At 32.8% G+C, this 13,725-nt stretch overlaps 1 protein-coding gene across 2 annotated transcripts in view; it reads left to right on the top strand.

Moving 5' to 3' along the window:
* Window positions 1-239: 239 nt before the first annotated feature.
* Window positions 240-13,725, top strand: part of LOC141697492 (uncharacterized) — a 33,433-nt gene continuing 19,947 nt past the window's right edge. For both annotated transcript variants that reach the window (XM_074501897.1, XM_074501896.1), the window contains exons 1-6: window positions 240-394; window positions 662-738; window positions 981-1,080; window positions 1,626-1,733; window positions 2,052-2,168; window positions 2,740-2,890. In XM_074501897.1, the coding sequence (XP_074357998.1) occupies window positions 344-394; window positions 662-738; window positions 981-1,080; window positions 1,626-1,733; window positions 2,052-2,168; window positions 2,740-2,890 (604 nt within the window). In that variant the 5' untranslated portion in view covers window positions 240-343. The remainder of the gene's footprint in view (window positions 395-661; window positions 739-980; window positions 1,081-1,625; window positions 1,734-2,051; window positions 2,169-2,739; window positions 2,891-13,725) is intronic.

The raw sequence follows: 13,725 nt of genomic DNA, 5'->3' as shown, positions 1-13,725 counted from the left end.
TTCGCGCCTTTAGACATTTTTGAAGGTCGACCCTAGAAAAGAGATATTTTGATTATTCATGAATTGTAATGTAATCCAGTAATGTAACTGGTTAAAATTATCAACAAAATTTTGAGCACATGGAGCAAAAAATTAGAAATAAGTATTTTTGGTACGTTTATTTTCCATAAAGAAAAGGAAAAAAAATCCACAGGTGCGCGCGTGACGTTTGACAAGCGTCGGCGTTGACAATTAAACAAAAATTCAGTTTAAACATAGGAGAAACTAGAAAACAAAGAAACTCCACTTAGTTGTACTTGTGTTGTATGTGATTCTTGTATTCTCGTATACAGACAACACAATCATGGCGTTAAAACTCCCCTTTCTTTTATTATTACTGCTACTAATTCACAAGGCAAGCTCTTTTTTATTATCTTTATTAAGTATTATTTCTTTATTTAAATGATGGGTTTTTAGTTTTTACTCTCTCTTGAAATTCATCTAATTATTTTATATATTGATGGTGTATCAGCTCATACAAATTGCTTGCCCAAGAAAATAAATTAATGAAGATTACAGTGTTTAGTTTTTAAGTTTTAATAACACAGTTGCATTTGGTTGCCCTTTTTTGCTTGTTTAATCTATTAATTACTGCATATATATTATGTGTATGATTTTTCAGGTATATATTATAGGTTCAGTTTCAGTTGATTTACAGCTAGGGGAAGTTTCTTTAAATTCTCCCCATCTCAAATATAGGTAATGCCTCCATAATGCTCTACTCTACTGTTCCTGTTTGATTTAGTTGAAATAATGCGGAAAGTTTTAATTTTTGTTTTCTGACATCGTGTTTCCATTTTTCGTGAATGTTGTTAAAGTTAGATAAACTCACTTAATTAATTCATTGTTGCTTATTTAATTCTGATCATCGATTTTGCGTTGCATTATATAAGATTACTCCACTGGCATTTTCTGTTCACTAATATTTTTCCGTTGATTAGGGAAAGACATTCTAGTAATTACTGTGCTATGTATGATATATGTGGACAAAGGAGTGACGGCAAAGTTTTAAATTGCCCATTGGGTTCAGAATCTGTAAAGGTTGACCTCTGACCTCATTTCTCATTATTGGTTCTCTTTGTTACCGGGCTCTTTAGCTTTGATACTGTGTGTGACTGGACATAACATGGGTGTGGCTATGTGATATGAGTCTTGTTAAGTGAACCAGTCATGCTAAAACTTTAAGAAGCTAGAGGAAGGCTCCAACGGGATCTTATAGTATTATTCTAATAAGTCTGATCCCTCTTGAAACCGGACATCTTACCCCATTGTAGTGGAGTCCGAAATCTAATCTAAGGCCTCTAGACATCCCTTGTTTTTGTAACCTTTTGTTTTATTTCAAATTAATTTAGTGCATTTGATTTATTTGTTCTAGACAATATATTTTAGAAAGTATGAAAAGTAAAAAATCATATAAAAAATCATATTTTATGGGTGCACGCAGCACCTATATCCAAAATTCCTAATTTTATAAATTTAAGAATCCGACACTTTGATCAACACCCATGTCTAACGTCCATACTTTAGTAAATGTTTCCCTGCCAATATTTGCTGATTTATTGATGCCATTCATGTGTTTTTTGTAGCCTGATGATCTGTTTTCTTCCAAAGTCCAAAGCCTTTGTCCAACTATAACTGGCAATGTTTGTTGTACAGAGGCTCAGTTTGATACTCTACGGACTCAGGTTCAACAAGTAAGTATTTTCTTGTTGCTTTGTAAAAGCTTGAAAATCAAATGATTACCGAGATTTAGAATTACTGGAAAGGTTCTTGGTTTTTCGAAGAACTATTTGATGAACTAGTTACTAAGATCTAAATTTACTGGTAACGTGGTTTTTTCTATGAACCATGTGATGAATATTATTGGTGGAAGTATTCTTAATTACATTAGGAACTACATTATTAAAACTTTTGCACTATTTTCATTGTCTAGAGAGCTAATAATGGCTATATATGGAACGTATACCTGATTACTAGTGCATCTTTAATTCTTTATGGATATTTAATCTCAGGCAATTCCTCTCCTCGTGGGCTGTCCAGCATGTTTAAGAAATTTCTTAAACCTTTTTTGTGAGCTTTCTTGCTCCCCACATCAAAGCCTTTTTATCAATGTGACTGTGGTATCTGAGGTGAGATATTATGTCTTTGTAGCCTGTTAATGTAATAAATTAAAGGAGTTTTCATGCCGTTCTTTTCCATAACTTATGATACATTAATAATCGTGTACAAGGTTCTTAACTACATATGCATCTGATCGTATACATTAGTACCATTTTAGATTACAATTAAAAAAGGAAGGAGATTTTTCCATGCGAGATCTTAAGAACATATCATTCTGTGGTACTAAAAAGTCATCACAATTACCTTGAAATTAAGTTCAAGTACCATGCATATACTCGTCCGTGCATTATGGACCTAGTTTGTTATACATGTGTGTGTGTGTATAATCATTCTTACTCGGTTGAGACTTAAAATTCAGTTTTTAAATATCAATAATCAAATCCAGTGCTGAGTTGTACATGGTACCGATATGGTACTACCGGATGTAGAAATTTATGGATAAATTTTATACTTGTCTTCTTAAAATGCAAGGACTGAAATAAAAAGTTACTTTAATTCCGGGGTTATGCAGTGAAAAACAGGAGACCCGATTGTCATGCTTTGCTCATCTTTTATTAAACTGGCTATTACATGTTCTAGGTCAACGGCAACTTGACAGTAAATGGCATTGATTATTTTTTAACTGATACATTTGGGGAAGGGCTATATAATTCCTGCAAGGATGTGAAATTCGGGACAATGAATACTAGGGCTATGGAATTTGTTGGCGCCGGTGCTCAAGATTTTAAAGGTAGGAAAAACCTATATCTATATCCAATCTCTATATGTATGCCTATACATACATATGATTTTCAGATGTCTCCAACACGTAATATTGTATGTCTTGGAGCAGTCCTTGATGCTCCTACTAGTTAACGATATACATTTGCCATTACTTATGTCCCTATGTATATGATGAGGTGCCAGCAGAGGCAAACGTTCCTTGGGAAACCTTTTCTTGTTTCACATAAGATAATAATCCACTCCATTATAATCTCAAAAGGATATGGGTGTGGCTTTCCAAGTGTGTGTGTCTCCTCTCTCTCCCCTGGTTTTGTTTGATGCAATTTTTTTCCAACCAATGGTGTATTGTCACGTATTTACTTGGCTCAATTCTGACGCCTCTAGTGTAGTCCGATGAATGCACTTTCTTTCTTTTCTTAATGCATAGTTTCTTTTATGGCCTTTAGCTATCTTCGTTTCCCAATGTTAATAAGTTTTGCAATACAAGACCTATTTGTCCTAAATTTAGTCCTTAAGCCATCTCATTCTTCATGGATTAGTTACAATTGTAACATAGATAATTTCTAGATGATTAATACTACCGAGGTAGATAATTGTAACATATATAGGTTCGATAAAATTAGTGCAAAAAATTGTATTGATTTTAGACAAATATAGCCTTCGTGTTTTGAAAATCAATGGTTAATAAGCAAAAAAATCAATGGTTAATAAGCAAAAACTACTCCTTCCTAAACTTTGTAATGGATCGAAATCACATTCAATGGTTTTTTAAGAATAATTTTATTAAAAAAAATTCCAATTATATTTGGATAGTTAATTGTAAAACAAACACCAAAATAAAATATCATTTCTTGTAAAATATCATTAAGTATTTCTTTTAGTGGCTTATGCACACGACGTATAAATTACAAATATCTATATCAACTAAAGTTCACGTGGAAATTAATATAGTAATAGTAATTATATTAAATAACGGCGTAGCCAGATCAATAAATTTCAAAAGAAGCAAAAAACAATATAATAATAATGAACGTTGGAAGCCAATTGAATATAGGGAAAATGGATTTTTTCGTCACCCAACTTATCGTGTTTTTAGGAATTTACCATTCAACTATTATTTTTTTCTTTTACTCACTAATGTTAGGTTCGTATTTGTTTTTAGTCACTAACGTTAGGTTCGGATTTGATTATTAGCATTATGTCAATTTTTGGTAGCATTATTAAAATATAGTGGTAGTCTGTAATATTTTAATGATTTGATATATGTCTATATCTTTATATATAGTACTTCATATGTCCCCAAGACGTTTACCTTGGTGATGAGAGTTTGACAAACATTTTAAGGCTCCTAAAAGATGTAGTTTCATGAATTATTTTTAATTTTTTTTCTTCTAAATAATAATTTAAAGTTTAAATTTTTATATACAAAAAAAATCTTAAAAATAAGTTATAAAACTATGTTTGTAAGATAAATATCTTGTGAGAGTTGTTTGATTTAATATCAAATTCACATTATTACAAAATTATTATATTTTTATGTTTATATATATATACTTGTTTCACAATTCTATTAGAATGAATTGGTTTATAGTTTTGATTTTGGGTCGGTAAGAGTTGCATGAAGGAGTTGTGATTGGTGATTTCATTGGGTTTTTGAAAGTGTCGTTTGGTAAAATATTGATATGTATTTTTTTAATTTTTTTATAAGTACTATATGATTAGTTTGCTAATTTGATTATATTGAATTTTTTATTTTTTTATTTCCCAATAATTTTAGTACGGATTGCGATGTCTCTTCCTAATAATTTTGGTTTTGAGTTTAGTACCCCACCTAAAAAGTAACACCCTATATGAACTGATTTTATGCGTCTGTTTACAATGTACATACATCTGTTTTGACCAGATGTTTAAAAAAATATGCGTTCTTCCTATAACATACATATATAATTCAGATATTATACGACTTCTTCATATGCATCTAGCAAACTCAGACACATATAAGCTTTCTTATAAGACACATATGACACTTTTTGTACTAGTTATCACTATATTTTAATAATGCTATAAAAAATTGACAAAATACTAATAATCAAATACGAAGCTAACGTTAGTGACTAAAAAACATCCGAACCTAACATTAGTGAGTAAAACAAAAAAAATTATAGTTGAGTGGTAAGTTTCTAAACACACGGGTGACGAAAAAATTTATTTTCCCTTGAATATATGGAAATTTGAAAATATCTTTTACCAGGGATTGCTTAGTAGTATGTTTCATTTCAGCACTATTGAGCAATACAGTACTCACGAAGGCTGTGATCATCGAGTTACGGTGTTGTATATTGTGGATGATTCATAGTACTCTTGTTCAATATTTCGAACCAAGGGCGAAGTTATGGGTCATGCAAGTGTAAGATGTGAGATCTTTATTGAACATATTCATCAAATTGTTGCAATGACATTAATTTACTATCATTAATATTAAGTTTGAGGGGCCCTGATTTAACTTATGGAGCGTATGGTGCTCGGGGCTTCTTTAATAAAAAAATTTGATGGCTTCAATAGTTATGTTGGACTATGCATATTCAACCACAATTTTAATGCTAATGTATGGGACCTGCAAGAAAATATGGGAGAACACAATGATCACGTTTGGGTGTTACCTTATAAGTTACTTGTAGCTTATAAGCCCGCAACAATAGTTTATTGACGAGTGTTTGTCGACCCAACTTGTAAGTCAAATTTATAACTTAAAAGCTGATAAGTTAAATGTAGGAACAACGTACTTTTTCTCAATTTATTTTAATTTTTCCCTTTTCAACTTCAGTTTTAATATATATATATATATTTAAATGTTAATCTAATTTAAAATTCACTAATTAAGACAAGTACATGAAAAATTATTTGTTTTAGTTCATTTAAGTAAAAACAATTCTGACTTATAAGTAAAATTATTCAAACACTTTATACAACTTATAAGAATTAATCTACTTATCACTTATAAGTCAATTACTAATTTTAATTAATAAGTTATTTATTTTAAGATTTGTCAAACGGGCACAACATCTTTAATATATAGGATTGTACTCCTTATAAAAGCATATGCACCCATGACATGGATCAATTCATCAATTGAATCGATGGAGTTTGCAATAATTCACACTAAATCAGCTTTTTTTGTTAGTTTTTATACACCCACAAAACTCCATCAATTCATCAATTTCTATTCCTCATATAGATAATTACATAATACTAGCTATCTCGTTTAATAATATAGTATACATATTGTATATTTGACTTCAACTTTATTATTTAAAGGTCCCACAAATTATTCTTGTTTGAATATCGACCTATAATGGATCAATAGATTGTCGAACCTGAAACACATAATTGTCATTATTAAGAAGCGAGCCAATTAAATCCATTATATATTTATATGTATAAAAATATGAAAGGAAAAATGAGATTGAGAAGTTAAAAATGTGGGTAATATAAAATTGTGTGTAAAAAATGAAGACAAAAAATCTAAATTTATAAGTTAATACGTGACCATTATAATAACCGTTACTCAACATATAGCCGTTGTTATAGACGTTGAAGTGTCTGAAGTAAGAATTTGGTGGGCCATACCATTTGCTGCCCGTTAAAGACTTCGTTGATTTTTGATGTTCCTATTAATGAATTATAGGAGCATTGAAAATTGATGGGAGTAAAAACCAGCCTCTTTTACTTTTTCCCATTAATAAACCTGTTGAATCAACTAAACTGGAGGGGCAGTGCGTATGCTCATAAAGACTTGTAGTTCTGGAACAAATAGGTTTGTAATTCGATTTGGGTTGCTCGCGAGCAGATCGAGCTCAAATCTATTTAACAAGACTTGACTCGGCCCGAACTCGTATACGACTACGAGCATGACTCGAACATAAATTTGAACTCGTTTTAAACGAACCGAGCCTGACTAAAATGCGGCTCGAACTTGTAAACATGGCTCGACTCGAGCTCGAATCGTTTATAATTTCAAATAAATAATTATTAAAATTTATGTTATTTAAATATTGAATATTTTAGATTTTATATTTATTTTTAATTGTTGAGCTCGCGAGTAGACCCGGCTTGACTCTTTAAACTCAACTCATTTTATTAATGAGTCGGATTCGTTCAGAGATTGAGCTCGTTTAACTTAAACGAGCGGCTTGACTCAGCTCGTTTATTAGAAAACTTGAACTCGTTTAGTGGATACCTGCATGGCTCGACTCAAATTACGGCCCTATGGACATATTCCGTTACTTTGCTTACGTACGAAGTCTTAATTGCTAAAGACCAAATTGAAGATAATTTATGGTGGATCCAGTTATTGTTTTCATTCATCATGGTAACAATTATAATTTAGTGCATTAACCTGTTTTGCGGGATAATTTTGTTCTACACTTTAGTAGGCATTTTGGTTATTTGATTTGATAATTTCGAACCTCCGCCATTATGGGATAATACCACTATCCTTCATGTCCCTGCCACCGTCTTGTAAACTGAACGAATTATTACACTATCCTAGATGTGGAATAGGGTAAAGCACATATGGCAAACTAAAACTCTTTGTATAAATAATTCTCACATTTTTTAACTAGATTACTACATTTTTTAATACAAATTTCAAAATGCCAATTCTCAAATCTATTAGTTCCATGCAATAAATATCAGTAAAAGTGTTCTTTACGAGTCCATCTACCTTGCCAATATCAACCCTTCCTCTATCTGGATTCATTCACGTGTTCAACCTATCCCGAACATATTATAAACCACAACTATCAATATACATAACTTGTAGGATAAAGAGTCATTTAAAAAAATGAACCAAAAACATATATAATTGTGGGTGAAAGAACCGAAAATAGAGAGAACGAGACTTCATTAAGTTCCTCACGAAGGAACACAAGTGATAAAAGACTAATTTTCATGAATTTACCTAATGGTTACAAGACATTAACTCTATTATGCGATTCCAGAAGACTATATATAGCAGGAATCAATGACTATGGTTGTCAAGTGTTACTGTTAGAGAACCAGTCACTCGAAAATCTCAAGATTTTAGAGGAAAGCCCTTTCCAGGATCTTACAATAATATTTTAACAAATATTGGGGATGATGGGAAGTCGAACCTGAGTCCTTCTGCCAGCTTGAGCTTTGATACCATGTTAAGGAACCAGTCACTCTAACCCCTCAAGGTTTTGGAGGAAGGCCATTTTCAGGATCTTATATCTATATCATAACATATAATATCCTAATAGTTACAGTGTGACCCACAAGACAAACAATCTGGTAATCAAGTGAGAACCAATCTAGTAATCAAGTGAGAACCAGAAAACGACTGTGAAATAATGGAGACTATTGGTACAAGAACACGAAGAAATTATTTATGAGAGAAATCTGCACAAAAGGAAGAACTGAAACCATTTTGGATTTACACTGAAGTTTTAGACCAATATAATTGCTAGCAGTGTAGAACGAACCTCACATGTAATCTATAAATATAGAAGTTTTTAGGTCAAACTCTTGGTGATGCCAAGTAGAGAAGAAAATTATGGAATTTCGATTTCATGATTTTTAATTTGGAAGAAGTATGAGGCAAAGAAGATTAACGTGAATGGCGGAGTTATGTTGGTTCGTTAATATTTTAAGCACAACTCCTCGTGGAACCCATCAGATGTCTGATTTTTTAAAAATCAGGTTATAGATTGATCTTGAGAAGGACTTATTTTAATCCCAGAAGAATTAGCATTTAATATGGCTGAAGTCTTTATTCAAGGACAACCTGAAATATGGGAAAAGATGGTTCTTTTTTCAACGATCTACACTATGGATTTTACATGATATTACACCATGGAATATGTTTGTGCACTATGAATTACGCGGGACATGATTTAACCTGCAATCTTTGACTTGATAAGTTGACTATACCTTTACCGGCTACCAAATAAAGAAGATTATACCTCTACCTTGCTTCTTCCTTCTCTCCTTCACTATTCCCATTTAGGTCTTGGGCCATTGATACAAGGAACGCGGTACGGTCCCGAGAATCGCGAATCAAATCGTTCGTCCCGGAACACGGTTCGTTTCCGTCTCAGATCGCCGGAATTCGTGTTTGGTTCGTCATTTCCGGCGACCTATCCGACGACCCATGTAGTTACCCCGACTCGTCACAAGAAAAGAAGAAGATTACGGTGGAAAAAGAAGGCATGACAGAGATGAACAATTGAAGACGAAAGAAGAAGAAGAAGAAGAGTTAGAAAAGAAGATGAAGAAAAGTAACGGCTGTATATGTATATTGGGCCTGTATGTATAAAGTGAATGGTTTATGATGTATGGATGTAGACAGGTGTATGGTTTGAGTTCATTTTTAGATGAAAAGACTGCCAGCTGTCTTCCACAACAATTATGTACATTTTATATTAATGTCCATATTTTAAATGTATATGATAAAAAATGAAAGAAAAAAGAAACATGAGCCGTAACTTGCGATGCTTTAATTTAGGATTTAATTTTTTTAAAATTTTAATTTCTGTTTTGAATTTTATTTACTTTTTTTTATATTTAAATTTTGACTTTTCTTTACATATTATTTTTTTACCATCTTTATATTTTATATAAGTTTTACTTGTCCATATCCCCGTGTCCAAATCCCCGTGTCCGATCCTTTTAAAACGTATCCCCGCGTCATTGATTTTGAAGTTTAAAGAGTCAGACACCCCGATCCGTGTCCGTGTCAGATTATTGAGTCGCATTCTAGTTGTTAACTACAATTTTTTTAAATAAATCGTTCACTCATTATTTTTCATATCTTAATAAAAATAGTATTTCTAAATAAGGATTGTATTTCTTTTATAATACCTATTTTTTGAGTCGTTATCTCGTCAAAAATATATATCATGCTATTTTAAATCTTTGTATATGAATTTATTTATTTTAAAGTAAAATTATGAAATTTAAATGTTTGATTTCTTTGACATTTGTTGTAGCAATATTAAAATAAATCGTACCCGTACGTTCCCTCGTCCCCGTGCGTTCCCTCGTCCCCGTGCGTTCCCTCGTCCCGGGTTCATCCAAAACAACCTTCCGCGTATCCGAATTCATACCGCGTCTCGAATCGAATTGCGTACCCCGTAACATTGTCTTGGGCTTTGTGCTTGTATGTGGTCAAACTGTATATATATTACAGATGAACAATATTAACATTTGAATCATACACCTTGTTAGGTATTATGCCTTGGAATAATTACGACCGAGATTTTTCATACCAGGGAGTAATGTTACCAAATAATCTTTCTTTTTTCCAGAAAGATACATGCAAGGAGAACGAGGACTAATAGATTGAAATGGAAAACTTGAGAATGTTAGATTGGTGGTTGTTTTTTATTTGTTAGTAGATTGGGATCCGTGTCAAGTTAAAAGAAATTTTTAAATAGAAAGATTTTAAAATTAGTGTAAATTTAAACAAGTTTCGAAGTCTCGTCACATTTCTACAAGTTTCTTAGCATTTAAGGTCCCTAGTTACTTTATGTTATCTAGCTTCTTAAGAGTCCTATCATTGTTTGTATTTTTGCTTTAGTGGCAAATTAAATTGTAGTTTTGTATGAATGAATCTCAGGTTTGGTAGGAATAAATATCCTTTTTTTATATATCTGAAGTACACAAGTCACCCACTATTTATACATACTTTATCACAACTTATTCTAGGTAAAAGTGCTAATCTAGATCCTGAAAATCAGTGAATACATGATTCACTATCCTAATTATCAGCTATTAGAATATATACAAATCAATATAGGATATTTACCAATATTCCTTCATTAAGTACTGATAATTCTACACTCCCCCTCAAGCTGAGTTGTATATGTTATACAAATTCATCTTGGAAATGAATTCTTCAAAACTCGATCTTGGCAATGCCTTTGTAAAGATGTCAGCGATTTGCTTCTTTGTTGAAATGTAGTTGAGCTCAACTAAATTCGAATTTAACTTCTCATAAATGAAGTGTCGGTCTATTTCAATATGTTTAGTTCGATCATGTTGAACCGGGTCTTTAGCAATGTCTATTGGAGATGTACTATCAGTTTACACTTTAAAGGGATTTTGAGAGTTAACCTCAATTCTTTCATCAGCCTTTTGATCCACATCCCTTCACAAATACCCAAGGCCAAAGCTCGATATTCTGCCTCTGCACTACTTCTTGAGACCACGGATTGCTTTTTGCTTCGCCAAGTGACTAAATTGCCCCATATATAGGTGCAATAACCACTGGTTGATCGCCTTTCAGTCAGCTCTCCACCCCAACTAGAATCCGTGTAAATCTTCATGTCTCGGTCATTATGTTTTCTGAAATACAATCCGAGACCTGGTGTCATTTTCAAATATCTCAGAATACGATAAACTGCGTCCAAGTGCTCCACAAGGATTGTGCATGTATTGACTCATCACGCTGACAGGGTAGGCGATATCAGGCCTTGTATAAGAGAGATATAGTAGTTTTCCCACTAGCCTTTGGTAATTCCCCCTTTCTACTGGAGTTGAATCCTTACTTCGATTTACCTTTAAGTTTGGATCCATTGGGGTGTCAATTGGTTTACACCCTAACATTCCCGTTTCTTTAAGAAGATCTAAAATGTATTTTCGTTGAGATAGAACAATCCCGTCTTTTGATCGAGCTACTTCCATACCAAGAAAATATTTGAGGGGTCCGAGATCTTTAATTTCAAATTCCAAGGCAAGAAGTCTTTTAAGTTTCGAAATTTCATCCATGTCATCTCTAGTTATGATTATGTCATCTACATAAACAATGATAATTACCTTTTTCCTGTTGATGAGAACTTGACAAACATGGTATGATCTGCCTGACATTGAGTTTATCCATGCTTAATAAGTGAATTTAAGAACTTTCCAAACCATTCTCTAGGAGATTGTTTTAAGCCATAAATAGTTTTAATAAGCCTGCACACCAATCGCCCATTGTAAGGTTTCTTCATTTCAGGAGGAATGTCCATGTATACTTCTTCTTTGAGATCCCCATTGAGAAAAACATTTTTTACATCCAACTGATGTAAATGCCAATCACAATTTACCGCAAGTGATAACAAAAATCTTACAGTATTAAGTTTTGTAACCGGAGCAAATGTCTCCTGATAGTGAACACCATATGATTGAGTGAATCCTTTGGCAACCAATCGAGCCTTGTATTTGTTAATACTCCCGTCTGAATTATACTTGATGGTGAATATCCACTTATAGCCAACAGTCCGCCGCTTTCCTTGAGGAATATGAGTGAGAACCCAAGTACCATTTTTCTCGAGAGCATTAATTTCTTCCTGTACAGCCATCTTCCATTTAGGATCTTTTAAGGCTTCATGAATGTTATTGGGTATCTGAGCACAATCAAGAGAAGAGACAAAAGATCTATACATAGGTGTTAATTTCCCGTAAGCAACATATTTTTCAATAGTATGATTAGTACAACTTCGAACACCTTTTCGATGAGCAATAGGTAAATCACGATTATCAATAGCAGGAGAGACTAACTCATGACTTATAAAATCTTTACCTTTAAGATTTTCCTGGTTAGGAGGGCTTTGATTAATGTCTGAACATTTCTTGTCTTACATATTGACCTCTATATTTCCGGGTTTTCTTCTACTGTAAACAAGTAATTCTTTGTTACCTTTCTCACATGATTTCTCAGTTTGAAGTGGTGTTATGTTTGAAGAAACATTTGGATTTTCTGAAGACAAAACTGAGTTTGGACTGATTATAGGTTGTGCTGAGGACATATTAGGTGTGTTTACAGGATTGAGATTGGCTTGTATAGGCAAAGAAGGTGGAGAAAACTCGGCTGATTTTGATGAATTTGGATGGATAGACAAAGATATGTTTTGATGTTCATGTGTCCAGAAATCAGATTGAGGAAATGTGCTATGATTGAATATTTCTCGTAACTGATTTTCATGTGAACACTCTCCTTGTATAGCAGGCGTGGGAAAGAAAGATTGATGTTCAAAAAAGGTGACATCCATAGTGTGATAGACTCTTCTCGTTACGGGAGAGTAACACTTGTATCCTTTTTGACTATTTGAATACCCAATAAAGACACACTTGTGAGACTTTGGATCAAGTTTTGTTCGTTTATGATCATAAATATGGACAAATGACGTACATCCGAATATTCTCAATGGAAGATTTGAAGAGAAAGATGAAATATGAGGAAATTTGTCTTCTAACAAATTTCTCGGGGTTCTGAATTGTAATACTCTACTAGGCATACGATTTATAAGATAGGTTGATGTGAGTATAGCTTCCCCCCAAAAATGTTTAGGAACATGATTTGTAAACATGATTGATCTCGAAACTTCAAGAAGATGTCTATTTTTTCTTTCGACTACTCCATTTTGTTGTGGAGTATCAACATATGAACTAATATGAATAATCCCTTGATCTAATAAGTACGGACCTAGAATGGAGTTAAAATATTCCCTTCCATTGTCGGTTTTCAGATTTGGATTTTTTGTTTGAATTGATTTTGAATCTTGGAATGAAAACTTTTGAAGATAAATGCAGTTTCAGATTTTTCTTTCATACGAAATGTCCATGTTGTCCTAGTGTGATCATCAATAAAGGATATAAACCATCTAGATCCATTGATATTAGTTACTCGAGAGGGTCCCCAAATATCACTATGTATAATTAAGAAAGGTCGTGAAGGTTTTTTCAAGGAACACTAGGATACGAGTTTCGAGTGTGTTTAGCAAGTTGACAAACTTCACAATGAAAGAATTTTGATTTTTTGTGGACAAATAAATGAGG

Source organism: Apium graveolens, chromosome 11 (genome assembly GCF_009905375.1).
Source record: "Apium graveolens cultivar Ventura chromosome 11, ASM990537v1, whole genome shotgun sequence".
Taxonomy (NCBI): Eukaryota; Viridiplantae; Streptophyta; class Magnoliopsida; order Apiales; family Apiaceae; genus Apium; species Apium graveolens.
This window is presented reverse-complemented; position numbering and strand designations above follow the sequence as displayed.